The 26624-nt window shown below is 36.2% G+C and overlaps 1 protein-coding gene across 3 annotated transcripts in view; it reads right to left on the bottom strand.

Annotated features, from left to right (window-relative positions):
• Window positions 1-26624, bottom strand: part of NCAM2 (neural cell adhesion molecule 2) — a 529034-nt gene that overhangs the window by 72402 nt on the left and 430008 nt on the right. For all 3 annotated transcript variants that reach the window (XM_058731784.1, XM_058731785.1, XM_058731786.1), the window contains one exon: window positions 12831-13004. In XM_058731784.1, coding sequence (XP_058587767.1) covers window positions 12831-13004 — 174 coding nt within the window. The remainder of the gene's footprint in view (window positions 1-12830; window positions 13005-26624) is intronic.

The raw sequence follows: 26624 nt of genomic DNA, 5'->3' as shown, positions 1-26624 counted from the left end.
CAAATTTATATTGGACCTTGAAGGAAGGATAAGAAAGAGTAGGAGTAACATAAACTGAAGCATGGCCAGAACAGAGAATGCATGTATGACACAATGAGTGGACAGGCTTTGATGTGCCATGTGTTTATTTAGGGACCTGGTACGAGAGACGGAGAGGGACACATAAAGCATGTGCATACATGCATACACACATACACACACACACACACACACACACACACACACACACACAGATTATAGTCAACCATTTTTAAATGTGATTACCTGAATCATAACTTACATAATTAAATAAATGGAAATATTTTCCAGTTTACTTTATGGACCCCAATGGCTGATCTTTTACATATCCTGGAAAATTAGAATTCTATTTTAGAAATCACTGCTATACACAATAGTGATTATTTGTTTGTTTATTAAATGTATTTATTTATTGAGAGAGAGAGAGAGAGAGAGAGAGAATGAGTGGAGGAGGGGTAGAGAGGGAGAGAGAGAATCTCAAGCAGGCTCTGCGCTGTCAACATGAAGCCCGAAGTGGGGCTGGATCCCATGAACCATGAGATCATGACCTGAGCCAAAACCCAGTTGGTTGCTTAACTGACTGAGCCACACATGATGTAAAAGAGTAGAGAACCAGAGTAGTGTCAGTCTCTGAAACCATTTCTGATTATGCCAGTCCATGGTGTTCAACCTTTCCTACAGGATAGCACTACTGAAGAAGGCATTAGAACCTTCTTAATAATAGAATCTTGAGACACTTACCAGATAAAGAAAAAGCTCTTTACTCCTCCTTAAACTTTGAGAATATTTATGTATATAAATATATACATATATAAATATTATGTATTATAGTATTATAGTACAGAAAATATTGTTCATAATAATGAACTTTAACAATAAAAAATCAATGTTTACTAAAATGGAATATATTGGCACGATTTAAAAAATTATAGGGGTGGGGCACCTGGGTGGCTCAGTCGATTGAGCGAACAACTTCGGCTCAGGTCATGATCTCATGGTTTGTGAGTTCGAGCCCCGTGTCGGGCTCTGTGCTGACAGCTCAGAGCCTGGAGCCTGCTTAGGATTCTGTGCCTCCCTCTCTCTCTGCCCTTCCCCCACTCATGCTCTGTCTCTCTCTGTCTCAAATATAAATAAACATAATTTTTTTTTAATTATAAGGTTAAAAAATTCAAAAACATGTCTTCTAAAATTATATATCAGTTACATTCACTATTAAAATAACCATGATTGTCAGCCCACAGCTATTCTTCGCTAGAAATAAGAAAATTTTATGAGCTATATTCTAGGCAAAAATCATATTTACACTGAATATTAAAGTATCCAAAAAAGTGTATATTTGAGCAGCTAACTGGGTCTATTTTTTTTTAAGTTTCTAATGACTATGAATACTTCCATCCTCCTGTACATTAAATTTTTATAAAACACTCATGAAACATTCATGTTTCTTTTCTCACTACTCACAAATATCTTTCACATATAAATTAGTTTCATTTCTTCATACATTTATTTCTCTGATTTATAAAATTATATACATAGGGGAGCCTGTGTGGCTCTGCCGGATGAGCATCTGACTTCAGCTTAGGTCATGATCTCATGGTTTGTGTGTTCAAGCCCCATATCAGGCTCTATGCTGACAGCTCAGAGACTGGAGCCTGTTTTGAATTCTGTGTCTCCCTCTCTCTCTGCCCCTCCTCAACTCACACTCTCTCTCTCTCAATCTCTCAATGATAAAAACACGTTAAAAATAAAATAAAATAAAATAAAATAAAATAAAATAAAATAAATAAAATAATACACATAAATAAAACTCATTTTCTTAAAAATTTAAAAATTATTTGCATAGAAGTTCTTTTATTATTACAGCAGCGACCAGGCAAAGTACAGAATTATGAATGAATTTGGGTCTTCATATTAAGACATCTGGGTAAGTTTCCAGCATACAAATAATTTTACTTAAAGCTGTTATTCACTCAGTTTTCCTATTGACCTCGTTCCCTATATATTTTGATCTACATAGTTTAAACTCATTAAGACTGCTATTTTATATACATTTCTAATTTAGATTGGATTTATTTTTTTAATGTATACAATGAAAATAGTCCAATATATTCTTGTTTTGATTTTTAACATGTAGACATCCTTCCATTACATTCAAATTAGAAGAAATGTCCTTTCACTGAAAATACAGAATTAATGTAGATTACTTTTATCCCCCTATCTTTGCAATTCACAAGATTTTAGAGCACTTGTATTTCATATAGACAGATGATTTTTATAGTCTATTTCTCTTATACCATGTGAAATATAGTCTTTAAAATGATAACCATTTTTCTTCAGGCAGATTTATATGGGAAATCGTGTAATTGTAGAAAATATTCCTTGTAGAGAATTTTTTAAAAGCATCGGAATTTATCAAGCTTTCAAAAACTGCAGTAGTTTAGAACTAATGCTAAACAATGATTATTTAAAATTGTTTCTAAAATAGTAAAATTGAATAGTATGATATATGCAAATACAGTTTCATCCAGGCAACTGTAAATAACATGGATTAAAGAAACACTGGAATAAAAATCTTAAGTGTAACTTAACATGATATTACAATTACTTTTAGCTATCGGAAAACTACAGGAAAACTACACAACCTCCTATAGAAAAACCATCACTACCATAATAGAAAAGAGTTATGTCTCATAGATTACTTAAAAAGAAACAAACCCCCAAACCCTCTGAGACCCATTTCATCACAATTAGTAGCCAAAGAAGTTCGTTGAGAACTAGTATATTACAGAACTGAGAACACGAAATAACCATCATGTTCATGTCATTGAACCACATGAACCTTTTACTCATTATTTATAAAAGATGCTTGCTAATATATCATAAAACAAAGAAAATTTGTGAAAATATGTGTTTTTACTTTTTTTTATTTTTTAAAGTTTTTTAATGTTTATTTATTTTAAGAGAGATAGAGAGCATGAGCAGGACCAGGAGTGGGGAAGGGGCAGAAAGAGAAGAAGACAGAATCCTAAGCGTGCTTCAGGCTCTGAGGGAGGTGTCAGCACAGCGCCAGACAGGGGGTGGGGGGCCTGAACTCCAAGCCGCAAGATCATGACCTGAGCTGAAGTCAGATGCTTAACCGACTGTGCCACCCAGACGCCCCTGTGATAATATGTGTTTTAAGAACACAGACAAAAACACACACAATGATAAGATAAAATAAAACTTTGAAAGGGACCGTTGTGTGTTTGGTTGGTAGAGAGGGGAGACAGAAGACAGAAAGACCTAAAAGTATGATCATGTCATATGTCATGCAGGCACATCTGAGATGCAGTTCCAAAAGAACCCCAACAATAAAAAAGTTTTTAAGTAACAAAGACATATCAATTATTTATTTCATTATTTTTAGTAGCACCATAACACAACACAGAAAACTCCTGACAAATTTAGGAAAGTCACACATTAGGTCACATCGTAATATGACAAAACAGATTTACTTATTTTTTATTTTTTTAACGTTTTTTTAACTTATTTTTGAGACAGGGAGAGACAGAGCATGAACAGGGGAGGGTCAGAGAGAGGGAGACACAGAATCTGAAACAGGCTCCAGGCTTTGAGCTGTCAGCACAGAGCCCGATGTGGGGCTCGAACTCACGGACCACGAGATCATGACCTGAGCCGAAGTTGGCCGCTTAACCGACTGAGCCACCCAGGCACCCCGAAAAAAATAGATTTAAAGAAATATCTGGGGGTGCCTGGGTGGCTCAGTCGGTTAAGCACCAGACTTCAGCTCAGGTCACGATCTCCCGGTTCACAAGTTCGAGCCCCAAGTCGAGTTCTGCTGACAGCTAGGAACCTGGGTCCTGCTTCAGATTCTGTGCCTCCCTCTCTCTCTCTGCTCCTCACACTCATGCTCTCTCTCTCTCTTTCAAATATAAATAATAAAAATTAAAAAAAAGAAATATCTGTATGGGCTTACTCTAACTTTAGTTGAGTTGTGATGCTCATTCTCGCTATTTTCATCCTGTATTTTAAATAATCACTGGCCTTCTTTTCTAAGTATCAACAACAATAAAAAGGTTTTATATTCAATAATGGTCATAGAAAAACATGTATCGACAATAACTTCAATAAAATATTTCCACTGGAAATAAGTTACTTTCTTTTTGAGTCACAATGCAGAACAAAAGTAGTTCAATCTTGTATATCTTCACTACAAAAATGAATTAATAATTTAATAGAAAGAAATCTTCCCTATTATATTATTATTCACTCTGTTTATAGACATAGCATTGCATACTTAACATATGTTCTTCAATTATCAATGAAGAATCCAGGAACTGTTGAATAATCCAAATTTTACTGCATAATTAGTGGGTTTTCGAACAATAAAATTTGAAGTGAGTGTCAAATAACATGTTTTCCAATAAAGACCTGGTTGTATCAAAATTATCTTTTGGATTCTAGCAGGTTCTAGTACACAATGAAAAATATCTACCAGTAGGCAGACCTGCGTCACACTGGGGGCAGGGAGATGGTTATGTCAACCCACAGTGTGCCATCTGCCAGGGACTTCAGGGCACTGGCTCCAATCTGGATCAGTACTGCAGCTTTCCCTGAGGATCAGGGAGAGCACCATTGCCTTTCTCTCCTATCCCCCTTGGGACAGAGGGACTATATTTTTACTGTACCCTGCATTATCGAATAATTTCAACAGGTACCATTTATATCATAGTCTATGTAAATGGCTCTTCTTATGGTTGCATATTACACAATGTATGGATCCATACACTGTGTGCACATCTGATGGCCTTTGTTATTCTGGGTATCATTGGGAAAACTGCCAAGTTTTGAAGCTTAAATTTATATTTAAAATTTCTGCTGAATATGCATAGGAAGCTAGAAAGTTTCCAGGAAAAAAATGTGAATTTGTTTGACGATAAGCCACACTACAAAGCAAGAAGTTTAGCTAATTACAGGTACTAATCATTACTCAGTAAGAAACACTGATATGCTCATTTTTCTTAAAAGCGTAATTTTCAATGCTGCGTCATCAATATATTAACAAATTAATTTAACACTTTTAAAAATGGAAAAGTCCCACATATAAAAATATAATATTACAACAAAAATTATAAATATCTGTATAAGGGGTGAGACAGTGGAGATACACTAATAGACCTACAGAACTCAGGAAAGTCTCAGAAATTTTAAGTGCAATGAATGAGAGCATAAAACTGAATGATCATCAAATATTTAAACAATTGTACTCTCATGCCCTCTTCCCAGATTAAAGAGAAGATGAGTTCCTCTCTGTCTTCTTAACAGAAGATGCAGGGTCTATTATTTGGTAAGTGGGACCAAAGAAGTTTTGTACTCTAGAATTCTAAACATGAGGAACATGGAATTGATGTGCCAAATAAAATTTTGTGGGAATCATCTGACACCATTTGACACTAGCTGCCTTTCCACAGTGTCCTGACAGCCAGGTATGCCAGTAGTAACTGAACAGCCTCAAAACAGATATCCGAAAATAGTTACCATTTCTCAGACTCTTGTTGATGGGGAAGCTAGAAACCCATCTGATCTCAAGGCTTGAAAACACTGTCTTTACAAACCGAGATGAGGGTGTTTTTCTTTCACTTATCCAGGCAAGGATCACCAAATACTTGGGGAACGTTTCCATTGTGAATGACAGAGACAAAGCAAACAACAACAACAAAATAAATCTAGGAAAAGAAAACCAAATCAGGGAGCAAAAACAATGCTGAAAATGAAATATCATGATAATTATCAGAGAAAAAAGACTATATTGCATAAATGAGATGAGAAATGACCAGAGAATAAAATATTTAACAATTTTAAAAACTTATAGGTAAATTGAAAGATATGTGTTGAAAACCTTAGGGGAGAGTAAAGATAAAAGTAGAGACAATGAGAGAAAACACAGGAAACATGGGGGGATTAATTGAAAAAGCTAACATTTGATGAGATTGATAAGAAACATTTGATAAGAAATTCTAATACAAAGCAATGGGGAAAAATTACTCAAAAAAAAAAAAAAAAGTACCCAACTCTATCTTACTCCTTAGGGCATTAATGTCCAGTTTTAAAAGCGAAATAATTTTCCAATGCAAATCCTGTAAAAGAACACTTTATAGGCCATATGAAGCCTGCTGCACTAAGAGAAAGTGAGTGGGCATGTGAGGGTGGGGGCAGAGCATGGAGGTGATTCCTAGTGAAAAATGAAAACATGGAGGACGTAGGTGCTGTAATGGGGTTGTTGGTACATGGAAATTCCATACATGTAACAAATAAATTTTTCATTGTTGATGTGGAGCCTCAGCTTGAATCAATATAAATACTATTAAGCTTTCGGTTTTGGAGTATTCAAGCCAGAAAGATTCTTTATTCCAAGGGAGTTGCTGGTGCCACTGAATTTAGGGCACCCACTTTGGGACAAAGGTACTGGGACATAGCATCTCTTTAGTTGTATCGAAATCTTTCTTGGTATTTGATTTATTAATCTTCACTCTATTCCAATTTAAGCTCCTGTATTTAAAATCAGTTTGTGGGCCTATCGGGCACAGGCATAGAATTTGTAAATCCAAACACCTATCTTCCAAAACAATCTTGGAAAAAAATCCTTATTGAATGCCACTTCTTCACAAAGCTGAAAATGGATTTCTCTACCATATAAATTGATTTTTTTCTTCAGGTTTCAATTAAAATAGAACTTTTGCTAAAATTAAAATCTGGATTAAAAATTTTGGCATTATATGTAGTAATGAAGCAGGTACATAACCTTAATCACAAACTAAATGCTATAAGGTTAAAATGACCATCTATAGATTAAAATATACGTACTGCAATTGCATCCTGCGGAGCAATATTGAAGGTTTAGTGAAATTATGCAGTGAAAAAACTGTAAAGTCCAACTGTGAATTTATTTCTAAATTGTAGTTAGTTATTACACCCTTCGATTAGTAAAAATGGCAAGAATTTGAGTAAGTTTCCAATGAATGTTCCATTTACAAAATGCTACTATTTTCAAATAAAAATTATCTCCCTTATTTTCAGGAACAAAGAGAAATTCTACTACAACCTTAGGTCCAAATAAACCAGAGCATCTAATAATCTCAGTTGAGATTGAAAGGATGTTTATGTGTGATTGTACCTGGCTAAACATTTCACAAATTAAAATTACGCTATTTGAGAGAATTGTTTTATGCTCTGATAAAAATAACTTGATATTGTAAAATGTCAATTTTTCATTTTTGTTTTGAATACTGAAAAGTGAGTACTTGTTTTGAAACATTATTATCTTCTCTTCATTTGTGCCCAATGAGGTATATAGAACATGCTTACCAAGTGTTAAATGATAGGGTAATGGAAATGCCATGTAACCCTCCCAATCAAAAAAATCTTGCTACACCTGTGACACACATTTTTCACTCAAAACTAAATGTCAAAATGACTTCCATTTGAAATTTAAATAGTTCAAGTTGTGATCAGATTTGTTCACAATTCATGTTTTGAAATTTAGTTTTAGGTCAATTAGTGATTGGTATGATCAGTAAGGTTTCAGCTAAACCTTGAAGAATATAATAACTGGTCTAGACAGCAACTGTACCCTAAACCTTGGACCAGGTGCAGAGTAAGCAAGTGAAATTCACAGGAAATTATTTAATGCATTATTTAGAATCAGAATCTACTAACAGGAGATTTTTTTTCCAAAAATTTTCTTGCTTATGCCACCACAATCAAGCAAGAGATGATATTTATTTTTAGGTAGACGAAGATACATGAGTAGTATATAATGGATTACAGGTATTTATGAACTAGGAAAAAAAACTGAACATCAACTAAACTCATGTAAATTAAAAGAAAGAAATAAAACTATGCCGAAGGAAAAAAGTAGTAGCTGAAATGTTCTTGACTATAGTCCCTGTCTTTTCAGATAAATCTAAATCTATCTTCTAACAAATGCCTCAAAAGCAATGAGTATAATTATACTTACAAAATTCTTCCTCAAACTTTAAAATGATTAGTGTGAACTGCAAAAGAAGCATTTCTTCCCTATTCAAAACTATGCATGTTCTTTAAAAAAACATCAGAATTTCAACAATGTCGTTACCTATACAGCCAGAAGAGCGCCTTTTAAATATAGTTACAATTATACATATCATTTTCAAAAATCTTTTTAGGTGTACATGTTAGATCACAGAAAAGGAAGGAAAACTGAAATATGAAAAATGATGTGGATGGAGAGACTGTAGCTAGAGGACCAGCCATGTAATTGTTTTTTTGTAAAGTACTGCCGTCCTTTGGAAAATCTCAACTGGTACTCAGAAAATGAGAGCTATTGCACGGATCTGTAGTACACAAGGTTCCAGTGTCCTCATGGGGGAGAGAAGAAAGAAGGAGATCTGAGGCTTGGACCCCTGCACGGAGCTAGGAATGTCAACGTTCTTGGAAGAAAGGAAAAGTGTGGGCTAAAAAAATTTGTTTGACTTGGCAAGGAGGTGGGATAAATACTTCTTTGAAAATTAGTAACTGTAAGTCTGCTCTCATAGCGCAGGAACTCTCAAATCAAGAAATTAATTTAAGATGCTTCCACCTTTGTAAAATTTCAGAGCAGCTGTTCAAAGTACAGGGATATTTTCTGTGGAAGACTGCACCCAAACCCCAGGTCTTGCATGATTCCAATAAATAAGATTAGCAAAATATGAGATCGCAATTTAAAATCATAAAATATACTACTAAACAAGCCACCATGAGTGAGATAGTGTTGAAACATACAATGAACTAATGTAATTTATATAAATTAAAAATGTGATTGTTGCGGTGCCTGGGTGGCTCGGTTGGGCATCCGACTTTGGCTCAGGTCATGATCTCACAGTCCGTCAGTTCGAACCCTGCATCGGGCTCTATGCTGGCAGCTCGGAGCCTGGAGCCTGCTTCAATTCTGTGTCTCCCTCTTTCTCTGCCCCTACCCTGCCTGTGCTCTGCCTCGCTCTCAAAAATAAAATAAAAACATTAAAAAAATTTTTAATGTGATTGTTAAATTAAAATCTTAATAGACAGGTTTAATGGTAGCTTAAACATAAGTGAACAAAGAATTAGTGAACTGGTAGGCAGAACTGAATAATAACATGGTAAAATAATGAAACATAATAAAATATAGGTACAGAGATATGGTATTCTAACTTCTAAAAAAACAAGTTTAGGATTTATAACTGGGATTTTTCAGAATAAGGGAATAGAGAGAATGAGGGAAAAGACAACATTCGTATTCAAGAATGTAATGATATAACATTTTCCAGGATGGATGAAAGACATCAATCTTTAGATTGAGGAACATTATGAACCTCAAACAGAACAAGAACTCCACATGAAGACATGTAATTAAACCTCAAGACACCAAATTAAAATAGATATCACAAAACCAGCGTAAGAAAAAAGTAAAAATATTTACAAAGAAAAAATTTCCAAAAGACAGTGATATTTCAGCTTTCTAATTCATATTTAACGTAGGCAAATTACTCCCTCAGTTCTCTATAGAAGTCCTTCCAGTAGCTATCTAAAATACATTGCAACAAACACACACACACATTACACCATACACATATATATATGTGTACATATATAAGTATATGTATGTATATATGTACACACACACACACACACATATATATATATACATATATATATATATATATGTATATATATATATAAATATATATACACACACACTTAGGGTGCCTGGGTGGTTCAGTCAGTTAAGCGTCTGACTTTGGCTCATCATGATCTCATGGTTCGTGATTTCAGGCCCCACTTAGGGCTTGTGCTGACAGCTCAGAGCCTGGAGCCTGCTTCAGATGCTGTGTCTCCCTCTCTCTCTGCCCCTCCCTCTCTCACACTCTGTGTCTCTCTCTCTCCCAAAAATAAACATTAAAATTTTTTAAAAATATATACTTAAAATTATATATATGGGCTATACTCATACTTTACAGGGAAGTAATTTGTATTCCACTTTCACAACTTTTTTTTGTTTGTTTATTTGAGAGAGAGAGAGAGAGAGAGAGAGAGAGAGAGAGAGAGAGAAGGAAAGCACCTGAGTAGGGGGAGGGTCAGAGCAGGGAGAGAGAGAAGGAGAGGGTGAGAGAGAGAGAGAGAGAGAGAGAGAGAGAGAGAGAGAGAGAATCTCAAGCAGGCTCCATGCTCAGCTTGAATCCCGATGTGGGGCTCAATCCATGACCCTGGGATCATGACCTGAGCCGAGATCAAGAGTCGGATGCTCAACTGACTGAGCCACCCAGGCACCCCACTTTTGCAACTCTTTACTGAATAAAGGAAAAACGGTGCCTAACGGTCAACAGTACTGGCTTTGGAATCTGATTTCCTGTCAGGGTTTGAATTTTAGTTTCACTATTATTTATCCACATGACCTTATAGATAAGAAGCTAAATTTTATAGTCCCAGTATTCTTCTTTATATGGATTGCCCTCAGCTTCATCCTCTGTAAGAGGATATTCATACTACCAAATTCTTCATTTTGTAGTCAAAATCTATTGACGTAATTTATTTTCAGTTCTTAACAGAGTGACTAAAATAGAATGAATATTTGGGAACTATGAACTGAATTGTGCCCCACCCCCCCATTCATATGTTGAAACCCTAGCCTCTAATGTAATAGTAGTTAGAGGTGGGTCTTGGGGAGGTAATTAGACTTAGTGAAGTCATGAGGGTGGAGCCCCATGATGGGATCAGCATTCTCATAGGAAGAGGAAGAGAAACCAGAACCATGAGTATTCTGATCTCACTGGCAAGTTTTAAGCTATCCAAGGCTGAGTGTACTGACTGTCATTCATGTAAGGTCCCTGACTGATACTCAAAATTCACCAAACAGGTTTCTGACACGTTTTCTTTCTACATAAAATACTCACAGGTAAAGAATATACCTATCATATATAACTGAATGTCTAATTTCTGAGACAGTGATTTCTCATTGTAAATTAACAAATGTTCTTTATTATATATCAGTTTTATAAACATGGAAATCTACTTCTGAGATAGGGATATATAGAGTAACAAAATCAGGTCTTTGAAAGTGAACAACTCTGTCAGATCAAAGCCATTATAAATTCTTCATGGTTTTGCAACTTTGTAAGAAGTCTCAGAAGAATCTATTAACCTTCTTCCCTGGGGTGGAGGGGTAAGGGGTGGCGGTACTCTTCTGTCAAGTTTAATTTCTCTAATGTTCAGCTTCAACATTACTTGTCTCCAGGGTTGTGCCCAAGCACCCACTTTGAATGTTCTGTAGTGTCAGAAATAATTCATCTCTCTTTCTGTCTCTCCCTTTTCACCCTCTTTTGTTTTCTCTCTCTTAAAAATATTATTCTTGCATCTAGGGTAATGGTTGCTTCCACTGGAATCCTAGAACTCACAAGGTCATTCTTTTGGGGCACTATCCTCTCTCCTAAACCACACAGCATTTGCACAAAGACATTACTTACCCAAACCCTCTTATTATTAGAAGAAATTATAAAAGCTGACATGTTGGGGGGGACATTACTTGAAGTATGTGGTAAATGACTGAAGACAGATTAATATTTCTGGCACTTCTATCAAAAACCTATTATTCTCAGTAAAAATGAATAAGCAGGTGCCAACACAGATGAAACTAGGATGATTTTTATCTGTTCTGTCTCCATTGTCCACTAAGCCAACCCTTCATAGAAGGGCTCACGCTTTTCTTCATAGAACAAACAGCTAGCTCATGCTTTTTACAGAACCCTTACACCATACATATTAGGATCAGGCCAGGGCCCAGGGCCAGCACAGGAGGGACAGTATAATTTTCATTACTATATACTCACCAATACTTTATATTACTATATACTCATCATTTTCCTTACTATCCTTTTGTAGTTCTATATCCCAATCAATACACTCCACCTCTCATAATTTACTATGATTTCCTACTTTAGTTTCTTCTTTTTTTTTTTTCAACGTTTTTTTTTTTTTTATTTATTTTTGGGACAGAGAGAGACAGAGCATGAACGGGGGAGGGGCAGAGAGAGAGGGAGACACAGAATCGGAAACAGGCTCCAGGCTCCGAGCCATCGGCCCAGAGCCTGACGCGGGGCTCGAACTCACGGACCGCGAGATCGTGACCTGGCTGAAGTCGGACGCTTAACCGACTGCGCCACCCAGGCGCCCCTTTAGTTTCTTCTTTTAATGGGAAAACAAACCACATTTTCACAACATGATGAAACTCTATATAAGTGAACAGAAGTGCTATAAATTGTTTTAACTTCTCAGAATTAGCTTATTCTATTAATCCACCTGCCATAATTAGTAGTAATAGCTTGAGTTTTCAAAACACAATTTTGAAATAAATTTTAGTAGACAGATGACTTTTTATAGATTGTTTCATAAATGCATGTAAAGTACACTTACTTGTGGAAGAAATCTTATTAATAAATGAAAAACAAGCACATATTTTAGAATATTCAGGCATCCAATATGACATGTCAGCAGTTGTTTTTCCCATCACCACATTTTTAAATACTAACTTTCCCCCCAATATTGAACTTTGGAGATTTTGTGAAACTTTCCATCTTTGTTAAAGATAAAAAGTTTCCCACTCCTTATTCAAGTTATTCTCAAGAAGAATAGGACAGTGGAAATGTCTTCCCAACTCTACTAAAAAAAAAAAGGACATATTGAAGAAAAATGAAAGCCCACTCACACAAGCACACTGAAGGTCAGCTTGAATTAACCAACACAATTTGAAAGCACTGACTCACTTTGAACTCCATGGGAGCGTACTATTTTCCAGGTTTCTGATGCCACTTCTTTGACATCCACCTGATAGTGATGAATGGGCACACCTCCATGGGAGTCCGGCTTGTTGAAAGAAACCTTGGCTGTGGTCTGTGACAGCTCTATAATCTTCACTCCATAGGGACTGGATGGCACATCTACAAATTGGTAGAAACAAAGGAAGTATAAGCCAGGTAATATGGATGGCCATTATTAAAATTTATGGTATTTTGAAAATTAGAAATAAAGGAACATTTCTCCCTATGTCACTTAGTATATGTGAACTACAAAGCTTGCATAAACTGATGAATGATGTCTTCAAATTGCAAGAAAGTACACATTAGTCAATCTTTCCAACTATATCAAATAAAGAATATTCAATATCAAATCTCATTGACTGGGGCAGTAATTTTACTTGTCTTTTCTATACAATATTAGGATTTTATTTGCATTCATGGAAAACAAGCTTGTGTGTGTGTTTGTGTGTGTGTGTGTGTGTGAGAGAGAGAGAGAGAGAGAGAGAGAGAGAGAGAGAGGAGAGACAGAGAGAGAGAGAGAGAGAGAGAGAGAGAGAGAGGGAGAAAGGGAGGGAGAGAAAAGGAGTGACAGAGACACACACACACACACACACAGAGAGAGAGAGAGAGAGAGAGAGAGAGAGAGAATGCAGATACAATTAGAAGAAGAAGCAGGGGTGCTTGGGTGGGTCAGTCAGTTAAGCATGCAACTTTAGTTCAGGTCAAGATTCACGTTCATGGGTAGGAGCCCTTCATTGGGCTCTGTGCTGACAGGTCAGAACCTGGAGCCCACTTCATATTCTGTGTCTCCCTCTCTCTCTGCCCCTCCCCTGCACACACTCTGTCTCTCTCTGTCTCTCAAAAAATATATATGTATATATATGAAAAAAACAGACTTTATTGAATTTTTAGTATAAATAATTATCTTTGTGAAAATTTGAGATTTATTTTCTTCTTGTTCATTCAAATTATATTAATAATTTTGGGAAAGTATTAAGTTTAGAACACACGTCATTATGAACTAAATAAAATTGCAAGCTGTCCGTTTTAGTTTCTTTTATGTATTATTTAACTAAAATAAACCTTTATTTGAAATAGTTAAGTTGTAATCACTGTATTTAAAAAAATAGCTATAAAATCTTTCTTGTGTGTGTTTTTGTATCAATTCATTACTCACATTATTTAAAGGTCAATAAAGTATCCTGAAGGAAAATTTATATCATTTTCCAGCATACAAAACTTTATAAACAAGTATCAAAAATGGTAAAAAGGCAAGAGGGGAAAAAAAAACAAGGGAGAAAAATTCTCATTGGAATTAACGAATTGAAACTTCTAGTGCAGAAACATGAAGAATTAGAGGCACATTAAACATTGAAGGGATCTATGTCTATGTCTCTCAATTTATCTTTCTTTTTTTTTCCTTTTTAAAAAAGTAATCTCTATACCCAACATGGGGTTCAAACCCAAGATCCCAAGGAAGGTCAAAGAATCACATGCTTATACTGACTGAGCCAGCCAGGAGCACCTGTCTCTCTTTCTTTTCAATACCACATTGGAAACAATCATAAAATTGGAAAATTACATAAAATTTACTTAAAAATATACATATACTATAAAAATATGATTAAATATGTCATTTCATCTTTGAACATAATTTTATTTTAAAAAGGTGATTGAAAATAGCAGCAAATGCAAATCCCTATTCTATATAATCAAACATTAATATAAAAGTCTCTAATGGCTGTCAAAAGTCAACTGTCCCTTATTTGCTGAAGCTGAAGGAGAGCACAGTAGATCACATAAAAATATGCCTTATAATTGGTATTGGCAAGAGCCAGGAGGTCAGGTTTTTGGTCTTTGGATGTGAATATTGCAGAGAAATGTATCAATGTACATTTCAGCTCTAATTAGTAACAGTAAATTATCTGGAGATAATATTTTAAATGCATTATGGAATAACTCAAAGGTTTGGAAATAAATGTATAGAATACTGACGCCTCCCAAAGTCATATTGCTATTAAAATCTTATCTGGAAATAAAAATTGTAAATTATCTAAATAATCTATGAAATGTCACCATACATAAACCTTATAATATTTTCATGTTTCTTTAATCCCTAAACTGTAGGTTCTTTTCACCTGTAGGTTTGATCTAAAGTTTACAGAAAGGAAACACACACACACCAACACATTGAGTGTTTTTTTTAATATGAAATTTATTGTCAAATTGGTTTCCATACAACACCCAGTGCTCATCCCAACAGGTGCTCTCCTCAGTGCCCATCACCCAACCTCCCCTCTCTTCCACCCCCTCCCCATCACCCCTCAGTTTATTCTCAGTTTTTAAGAGTTTCTTATGGTTTGGCTCCCTCTCTCTCTAACTTTTTTTCCCTTCCCTTCCCCTCCCCCATGGTCTTCTGTTAAGTTTCTGAGGATCCACATAAGAGTGAAAACATGGTATCTGTCTTTCCCTGTATGACTTATTTCACTCAGCATAACACTCCAGTTCCATCCACGCTGCTACAAAAGGCCATATTTCATTCTTTCTCATTGCCAAGTAGTATTTCATTGTGTATATAAACCACAATTTCTTTATCCATTCATCAGTTGATGGACATTTAGGCTCTTTCCATAATTTGCCTATTGTTGAAAGTGCTGCTATAAACATTGGGGTACAAGTGACCCTATGCATCAGCACTCCTGTATCCCTTGGGTAAATTCCTAGCAGTGCTATTGCTGGGTCATAGGGTAGTTCTATTTTTAATTTTTTGAGGAACCTCCACACTGTTTTCCAGAGTGGCTGCACCAATTTGCATTCCCACCAACAGTGCAAGAGGGTTCCTGTTTCTCCACATCCTCTCCAGCATCTATAGTCTCCTGATTTGTTCATTTTAGCCACTCTGACTGGCATGAGGTTGTATCTCAGTGTGGTTTTGATTTGTATTTCCCTGATGAGGAGTGACGTTGAACATCTTTTCATATGCCTGTTGGCCATCTGGATGTCTTCTTTAGAGAAGTGTCTATTCATGTTTTCTGCCCATTTCTTCACTGGATTATTTGTTTTTTGGGCGTGAGAAGAATGAAACTAGACCACTTTCTTACACCATTCACAAAAATAAACTCAAAATGGATAAAGGGCCTGAATGTGAGACAGGAAACTATCAAAACCCTAGAGGAGAAAGCAGGAAAAAAACCTCTCTGACCTCAGCCGCAGCAATTTCTTACTTGACACATCTCCAAAGGCAAGGGAATTAAAAGCAAAAATTGACTATTGGGACCTCATGAAGATAAAAACCTTCTGCACTGCAAAGGAAACAATCAACAAAACTAAAAAGCAACTAACGGAATTGGAAAAGATATTTGCAAATGACATCGGACAAAGGGCTAGTATGCAAAATCTATAAAGAACTCACATTGATTGTTTAGAAGACTGCCAATTCTTCACTCCCATGCCCATGACTCTCTAATGTCAACTAGGCCTAAATTGGACAAAATGGCAATTATAATCTTCAGTTTAAGGATACTTTTAGAAAACAATGATTCAGTTGGTTAAGTGCCTGACTGTTGATTTCAGCTCAGGTCATGATCTCATGGTTTGTGAGTTCAAACCCCACAATGGGCTCTGCATTGACAGTGCTGAACCTGCTTGGGATTCTCTCTCTCTCTCTCTCTCTCAAAATAAAGAAATAAACTTAAAAAAATAAAAAAAGAAAGGTACTAAGTACTAAGGTTGGGAGGAAGAGATGTGAGACCTCTTGGGCTCCACCTTTGAGCCCATTTGGAAGGGGTCCACACATTTGGAAGGGACATGGTCCTTGATTCTTACTCTGACCACAGACATATGCAGTATCAGCTGAGCTGTGCACTTGACATGATACAACTATAGATAAATAAGGCTTTTTTTCTTAGCATGAAGGTGCCACTACCAAAACTTGAGCCAGTGGGTATCTTTTTCTAGCCAGATAGTCTATTTTCAGACCTGTTGACTCTTACTCTGGTTTTCCATTTATATTTACTTTTTGTTGGCCTCTACTTTCTGTTACCTGACTAAAAGAAAAACATGCTTATGACTGATATCTTCCTAAATATTTTTCTTTTATATTCTGATTTTATATGTCCAACCACTTACTGGCTACCAAATTATTCCATGTACATGTGTATACACACGCACACACACACACACACACACACACACACACACTGAGTGAGTAAAAGGGACTGGAATATACTCAGTCCCCAGGAAATATATGATGAATTAAACATTTCAGTAATTAAAAATAATATACAAAGGTAGATAACATATTCAAGTGAATAGGGCCGAATATGCCTAGAACCAATGTCTCTAATTCTTCACCCTCTCCATTGTTTGTTTTTTTTTTTTTTAACACAGGTAACTTTATTTTTTTTTCAATATATGAAGTTTATTGTCAAATTGGTTTCCATACAACACCCAGTGCTCATCCCAAAAGATGCCCTCTTCAATACCCATCACCCACCCTCCCCTCCCTCCCACCCCCATCAACCCTCAGCTTGTTCTCAGTTTTTAAGAGTCTCTTATGCTTTGGCTCTCTCCCACTCTAACCTCTTTTTTTTTTTTCCTTCCCCTCCCCCATGGGTTTCTGTTAAGTTTCTCAGGATCCACATAAGAGTGAAACCATATGGTATCTGTCTTTCTCTGTATGGCTTATTTCACTTAGCATAACACTCTCCAGTGTTTTTTAATCGCATTCATCCTTGAGCCTATCTCTTATATACAACACAATAAGTCAAAGTTATTTCCATCATTCCCACATCATAATTTTTGTGTTCATCTCCTCCTTCCTGTTTCCACTGTGAAGTCCAAGTCCTATCTGCCTCTACCTGCAATGCCATTAGTGGCTCTTGGCTTCCTTTCCTATTGGACATCCCACCAAATTTCAATCCATATGGTGTGTAAATGCAAAATCAATCTTTCTAAAGCACCACTCTACTCACGCCACTTCCCTAAGCAGGGTATTCAGAAGCTTCCTCCTCTTTATACCATGAAGCTTAGACCTTTCAGTCTGGCTTTCAATATCCTGAATTACCTAACCTCACTGGGTCTATGCAAACAGAGGATCATATTGTAGAAGGCTATCAAACACAGTCCAATGTTTCAAATGGGGCTTGTGGATCTTGAATTCCATACACAAAGCTTCCATCACTGTTAGCATATTTTTCTAAACTATTTCTTAGCATCCTCCGTCTCAATAATTAATGAATGCTACCCATCAGTGAATGAATAGAACAATTGTACAAACACGCGTTTCTTTATTTATTCTTTCTTTTCACCTCTACTAGAACCAATATAGAGTTGGATGAAGAGCCTAGATATATATCATCAGAGTCTATGGATCCAAAGTCTGGTTTTGCTACCTTTCTCAGCTGCAATCTTGGACAAATCTTGTCTTTTCAACCATCAGTATTTTTCTTTCTAAAATGGAGATTGGAATAATACCCAATGTTAAGGTTGCTATGAGTATCAAGTAATGGATAACACAAAACAGATCCTGAGATACATTAAGCACTTAGTAAGTGTTAGTCATTGTAATTTTGTTATCCCTCCCTGGTAACTATCCCCCTTCTATTACATTATTGTGTATCCACTGACACCTATCAATATTTCAGTTTAAGGTAATAGATCTAACACTGAGGTTCAGCTTAGAAATGTGAACTGTGTGTAACAGCAAAAATTGGTGCCATAATCTAGGAGTAGGACAGAAACAATCTTTAGCAGATTGTTGTAGGAGTTGCCAGATGACCCTGCACAAATTAAATGTATTGACTCTTAGTTTCCTCATAAACAAAAAGGTAATAATGCCAACACTGAAGTTGCTATTGTGAGGATACATTGCTGGATATAAGTCACTGGAAATTCACAAAAACTATTTTCCCTTATCCTTTCTGTAAAAAGGCTGTCGGTATATTCATAATGTTGATAAATTTTTGATATTATGCATATACCTAAAGCCATAGTTTGGTCAAAGCATAAAGGCAAAAACTTCTAAAAAGTCTGCCTTGGTGATTATTTTATCTTGTAATAGATCAAGAAACAATGGAAAAGGTTGATTCTGACTTTAATTCTGATAAATAAAAGAATGGAATTAAATAAAGAGATAGTAGTAAATGAAGCGGAAGAACATGAAGCCTTATTTAAAAAAAGAGCACAGCAATCTGATATATATATATATATATATATATATATATATATATATATATATATAATTTTTTTTAACGTTTATTTATTTTTGAGACAGAGAGAGACAGAGCATGAATAGGGGAGGGGCAGAGAGAGAGGGAGACACAGAATCTGAAACAGGCTCCAGGCTCTGAGCTGTCAGCACAGAGCCCGACGCGGGGCTCGAACTCACAGACTGTGAGATCATGACCTGAGCCGAAGTCGGACACTTAACTGACTGAGCCACCCAGGCGCCCCTGATATATATATAAATGTTTGAAAACAGATTCAAAATAATACATCAAATATTACGTTCCTCTGCCTAACAGAAAAAGGAGACCAAAGTGAGGCTATACTCTAGAAAGCAAAATTCTGAAAATATATGTCCGAAGATACTCATGTGGAAGATAAAGAATGGAGCTCATAAATATAATGTAAGCACACAGGAGATCACAGATGACTAAATGTTTTAGAAACATTTTTAAAGTGAAGGGCACATGGGTAGCTCAGTCTGTTAAAGTGTCCAGCGTGGGTTTGAGCCCTGCATCGGGCTCTGTGCTGACAGCTCTGAGCCTGGGGTCTGCTTTGAATTCTCTGTCTCCGCCACCCTCTCTCTGCCTCTTCCCTGCTTGTGTTCTCTCTCTCCAAAATAAATAAATAAATAAATAAATAAATAAATAAATAAATACTGAAAAAAAAAACCTGTCTAAAGTGAGATGAAACATGGAATTACAAAACTGTATTTCCTCAGGCTTCAGGATAAACTGAGATATAATATGTTGAAGACAGCAACAGCCACAAGGATTAGTTGTGTGTGTGTGTGTGTGTGTGTGTGAGTGTGTGTGTGTATATGTTTTAGCTCTTCACACTCTCTTCCTCAACTGCATCCACAAGTCTCAGCAAACATAAATAGACCTCAATATCAAGTGTGAAAACAGAAGTAATCAAGCAAGTTCGCTCAAATCGTACCCTATCATTTCTGGAATGAACCTGTAATGGAAAGCTTCCCTTCTCTTTTCGAAGACCAAACACTCCATCTTTGAAGGGAATTTCTTTACCTTTTCTCTTCTCCAGAACACTGCGTCACCAGATAGCTCTTCTCTTCCCTTTTCTTCTCTTTATAATTTTAGTCTTTCTTGGCAACTTATTACCACGAACTATAATTCCCACATGACAAATTTTCTTCAGTCCTACTCTCTCCTCAGGCAATAAACTCTTGTTTTGCTTCCCTGTCACTCTATTTCAACAGGTTAATTTTTGCTCTAACATCTTTACTTCTGGGAATTTGATTTCCTCGAATGCTGGGAAGCTGGTGACTAAGGTATGGCTCAGAGTCACTGACTCAGCTCTTTCCCCACAGATGAGGATGTGGTATGACTAAACTTAGATCAATTGGAAGAGTTTGATATTTGTCAACCTTCCCTTAAGTGGAAGTACTCAAGCGAGTATTTGGCCAGAAATACGCTTTAAATCTAGACAATAGAAGTATCTTAGACATTTTCTATTGACACATCACATCCATTTTTATCATCTAAGCTACTGCCCTTTATCATAAGAAAGGGAAGGCAAACTCTTCCTTAACTCTTCCTTTCCCAGACTCGCTTGCTGGTATGGTTTTAAGTGTTAAGAAGGCACTTAGGATGAGGTGTACGAGTAAGCGGTGTAGAATGCTGAGGGGGTGTCAACGCCATTCCTGCTTTTCTGAGGAGGTGCCCTGGATGATGGATGGCAGAAGCCGGACTCCCTACCCCACCGCCTGTCTGTGCAGTTTCTGGTGCAGAGTGGCTGTGAAGTCAGTACAGTGGTAGCTTGGCAGTAGGTCAGCTTCCTGACCTCTTGTTAGCAGTTGCAGACTTGACCCCTGAACCGCACTTTGCTAATTTGTGAGCTCAGGAACAGAACACTGGTGGCTCTCTCTTCATCCCCTTCCTCTGCCTTCCCAATGATTCTAGAACCACCCCACTCTCAATTTCAGGTTTCTTTCTGCTTGGTTTCTACATCAGTCTCCATCTGATAAACGTCCTAAATATTAAGGGAATTGTCACATGAAGGATTGATCTTCCTGGATTTAGCAAGCCCGTGTAATATGCAGTATTACTATCGATGCATTGCCCCTCAGGGACTATGTTGCGATGGGTTCTATCTGCTTCTGCTCTGACACCCACACTTTTTCAAATAAGATTTTGTGCATATTTTTCCTACTTCAATTGTAAACATAATCTAACATCATAGCAAATCCTCAGCACATCTTAAACCCTATCCATTTCCTCTTATTTCACTGCCTTTCTGGTTTTCTCCAAATAATTATTCTACTAATCTTTTCACCAAACTTGATCACCTATGTTTAAAATTTTCTTCGTACAAGTGGATATATTAAGTCTCTGAATAATTGTTTTTCATTTTATTTGTTCCTACACTTTTAAGTCCAACAATTAAGCTTAGGTAACCCAGGGATCTCTCCCTAATTATATCACTTTTACCTCTGATATTCTCCACTGAAGTGCTCATTTACTCCTGAGGTACAAGTGGAAATTATTTCCCTCCATAATACCTAAATGTTGACCCTTCTCACAAGTCATGGGCTCCAATCTCCCATTATTAAGTGGACATTTCAACTATGACCAATAAACAAATTAAATAAAACATAATAAGTCTCTGATGCATTCAATAATTCATGTAAACTTACTATAAGCCAGGCAGTTGTCTATATCTGGGGTAAAATTGAGACATCAGTCACTACTCTTATGGTGGTTACATTCCAGTTACATAAAAGTAATTATATATATTAATTTTTTATTGTAATTATTGTGGTCAAAATTTAAGCAGGTAAGGGAGAGGGTTGGTGGGGATGGGCATGAGAGTTGGAGTGTTATAGTTTCAAATTAGGTGAACAAGAGTATCTTTGCTAAAAAAGTAATATTTAAACAAGGACTTAACAGAGAAAAACACAGCTCATGAAAATGCTAGGAAGATAAAATAGTAAGCATAAAGATGAGATATGCTTTGGGTTTTTAAATAAGAGAGGGACCATCTGTGCAGAGGGGCATGACTCAGGTGGAAAAAAGAGACAAAAGTCAGAGGAGGCCAATGGGAGCAGGGTAGGAAGAAACCTTGAAAAGGCTGATAGGCTTTTACAATCACGATGGCTCCATCCCTGGACAAAATGTTAAACCACTGAAATGCTTTAAGCATAAAGGAATTACGTGTTTGTTTGTTTGCTTGGTTTTTGCTACAGAATAAGTCTTCTTGATTTTTTTTTAATTTAAACTATACTCTAAGCAGGCATAGGCCAAAGCAGGAAGGAAAGTTTCGGAATTTATGCAATGATCTATATTAAAAGCAAAAGCAAACCAACTAACCAAATGAACAACAACAACAAAAAAAACAACTAGAGAGGTGCCTGGGTAGTTAAGTCAGTTAAGTATCTGACCCTGGATTTCAGTTTAGATCATGATCCCAGGGTAATAGGATAGAGCACCATGTCAGGCTCTGTGCTGAGTATGGCACCTGCTTAACATTCTCTCTCTTTCTTCCTCTGCCCCTCTCCCTTGTTCACATGCAAACAGTCTAGAATACAGAGTTTTAGTTCATGAGAGCAATGAGACTGGAAATAACTTGCCAGTAGATGAACAAGAACTCTCAAGGGGTTGGGCCTGGGTAAATAAGTAGATTCAAGGATGCTTGGTCCAAACAACTGGAAAAAGACAGTTGCCATTTGCTGAGATGGTAAAGAATGCCACAGGAAGATATATAGGGGTGAATATAGGAGACTGGCTTTGGATATCTGGGCATCTGGACATTTGTACTGACTTCAGGACATGTAAGTGGAGAGGGAATTAAACACGGAGATATAAAAGCATAGCATTCAGGGAAAAGATCCAAGCTAAAGGTGTATATTGGAGTTACAGAGTACAGGTGGTATTTAAATCCATAAGAATTTATTAGCATAGCATAGGGTTATGAGTTTTTATGAAACAAAAAACTATCCAAAAAACTGAGGCACAGTGACTTTTAACAGGTCAAAGAGATTTGTAACAACTAGCAAAAGAGCCTAAGCAAAGCCCCATGAGGAAGAAGGAAAACCAGAAAAAATGGTGACATGCTAGCTATGTTGGGTGGTGGAGAGATTGTTCAAGGAGAAAGAAGTTATCAACTTCTTTTTGGGTAATATTCTGCCTCTAGATCAAGAAGTCTGAGGATTGAGAATGGACCACTGAATTGAGCATGGGAAGGTCAACAGATACCTTAATAATAGCGGGTTTTATAAGAGAAGTAGAGGTAAAAACCTGACTGGAAGGGTGAGAGGAAAATAATTAGGTTCAGAAAATATAAATGATTCTTTTGTGAAGTTTATTTATTAAGGGAGAGTAGGGGTGCAGAGAAATGACATAGTGGCCAGAAGGATTTATAAGGTCAAGATGATTTTCTTAAGACAAGAACATTTTTACTATGGAAATAAAAGCTTACTCTTTTTACACTGACACCCACCAGAACAAAAGAAAAGCAACCCATCTGCCTATTATATACATATGCAGTCACACACGTATATGTACATACCTATAAAGAATATGTATATTCTATGTTCCCCCTTTCTGGAACAGTGGACAATACTTTAAGATGTTTGAGTTCACGCTTATGTATTTTGGGCTACTTATGTATATTATATATTTCCCCTTTCTGGAACAGTGGACAATACTTTAAGATGTTTGAGTTCACGCTTACGTATTTTGGGCTACTTAGAGAAACATGGAAATAGGCAATTGCCCCATACCCTATGCTATGTTGAAATCAGTCTCTATAATGCTACCAAGATAAATGGATCATGCTGCTTCGTGACTAAGGAACTGCAAACTTCCCTTGTTATATACATGATGTAGCAGAACGTGAACATGATGGATGTTTTAAAAGGGATCTGTAATTTGACCTTACTTTTCTATTTTCATCACCACCATGGCTCCCCTCATACCATATAGCCTCCAGGTTCCCCTTTCTCTACAGTCTATGCCACTTCACAGCAGGGGATCTTTGTACAGTCACTTTGATGTTTTCTATCTTACCCTTTATTTTCACTGGACCTGTTTCTACTCAGTCTTTCAGACTTAACTCAGAAGTCAACACCTGTTTGAAGCCTTCCCCAAGAATTCCAAACAGAGCTCCATTTTGTGTTCCCAAGCATTTAACCTACACTTCTACAGCAATCCTTTTCTTTTGTACTCTAACTTAAATGTAAAAACCAGGGGCCCTATGTTACTCATCTTCAGATTCCCAAGGTCTCAAACAGTGTTTGACACTTACTAGAAACTCATTATACATATGTCGAGTACGTGAAACAACGATTAAAAATTGATACAAGTATGGACTCCTTAAAAATGAGATCTAGCTATCCCATTTCCTTTATTTTCAGAGAAGCATGGTTGTTAGAAAATTAAGATGATGCCATACATAGTTTCTGAAGACTTGCAAAAGTTTTCCTCATAGTTTTGAGGGGAAAAAAGGAGCCTGTTGTAGACGTTTCCAGACTAGATAATAAAACCGATCAGGTAAGACAAACCTGGCTTTATATTCAGTTGAAGAAAGTGTGTTTTCAAATGAACTTTCACCTGATTTCAAGTTTTATGTAACAAGGGTCTGGATAAAATATGATCCCAATATAAGGACAAGTAGATTGACTATAATTCCACATATACCGAATTCTATTCAGTTTATTCAGGTTAGCCTGTAAGCAGATCTCTATTCTCAAAAATGACTTGATAGACTTCTCCATGACTTGGGTGAAAACACAGATAACCACACTTCATGATATTTTTGAATTAAGTCAATCCTGGAAAAAAGGCTAGACATTGGATTTGACAGGGCCTCTCAATAGGTTAAAAAGATGAGCCCAATGGACAAGATGAGATTTAATAGGGGTAAGTACAGGGTCCTGACTGAGGTTAAAAGAAAAATCAATTGTGGGGCACAGGACTGGAGAACTCACTTAAGAACAGTCTGTGGGAAAAAGATGTAGGCTAGAAGGAAAAAAAGTGGCAAAATCAAATGAAATTTTGTATCCTTTAATAGAAATATAGTGTCCAGAGTAAGTGAGGTCATTATCCCATTATCAAATTTTACTATGCATTACTCTACAAGGTCTAGATCTAAGTATTTTTTCCTAGATCTAAGTATTATATCTAAAGAGGCATTTAACAAACTGACTTTTACCCAAAGATGAATTATCAATATGAACGACAGCTTGGCCATAATAGTAGCTAGCTAGTATTTACTGAGTACATGACCTGTGCTGCTGTTTTGAATTCATTTTCTCACTTAGTTTTCACATACGTCTAATCAAGTGGAGCTTGGAATGGCTTCTGGGGAGCATTGAAACCCCCTTCAGGACAGAAGCACCCATTTGCCAATGTGGGATGTGTTGCCTGACAGCTGACAGCGGATTCCATCTCCTCAAAGTCCCCAGGAGAAGGTGACTTTACCAGAAAATCATATCAATTAATGAAGCCACTGTGAGCTCATCATATTAAGATTTAATATGAAAAGTTTACAGTTAAAAGTGAAATACAACAAACATCAAATGAATTAGGAAAGTTAAGATTATGAATCATTTGATAAAGTTTAAAAGTTAGATTAAATGTCTTGAGGAAAACTTTAAAATATACTATATACATAGGAGTATGTAGACTGCCTTGTCAGAACATGATTTACTGGAAGTAGAAAATTATGAGGAAGGAATGATAATTGTTAACAATATGATTGTAATTTGATTTGCCTTAAATGCGCTTTACATTTTTTTGCCCCAAGATAGGAATCTAAATCAAAAATGAAATTATGTTTTCTCCAAAGAAGGATTATCACCTAAGAAGTACACTTGAAAAAAATTCATGACGAAGTCTTCAAATATATATACATATGTGTATATATATATACGTATATATATATATTCATATGTATATATATATATATATATATATATATATGTATATATATATTCTTCTCTCCCAGAATAAATAAAGGCAAATGAAGTGAGAGGCATGGAGGTGAAATAGCCAGCTCATGAACATAAGTGGTATCTGTATGCCAATTTTCATATATATATATATATATATATATATATATATATATATGTCTCGCTCTTAATCTAATTGTGTTTGTCCCTGGTACTTTGGTAAAAAGTTAATATAACAAAACTGATTATAAGACATATATGGGCTGGTTTATAATTACAGTTTTATAAAGATAGGAAACAAACCAAAGAGAACTGAATCAATCCTTGCTCATAAACATGAAACCAGGGCCTAATAGAAAGACCTGTTCGGGGCTTTTCTGATTTAATCCAAGCACAGGTAAATATGTTTTATTTTAGAAAAATCATTTTAAAAATGGATACAAGTTCCTTCATGTTATTTGGGAGAACGAGAAAAGAAAACTGGCAGTTACTACTAGGACTTGGCCAATTAAGATCACATGTAGGAAACAGCAGCAGAAGAAAAAGGATGTTGCCTTCCTACTGACCCTCATAGGACACCTTTGATCTAGCCACTATTTTATCCTACTTATTATTTAAATCATCAT

The sequence above is a fragment of the Neofelis nebulosa genome, chromosome 5 (assembly GCF_028018385.1).
Source record: "Neofelis nebulosa isolate mNeoNeb1 chromosome 5, mNeoNeb1.pri, whole genome shotgun sequence".
Lineage (NCBI taxonomy): Eukaryota > Metazoa > Chordata > Mammalia > Carnivora > Felidae > Neofelis > Neofelis nebulosa.
This window is presented reverse-complemented; position numbering and strand designations above follow the sequence as displayed.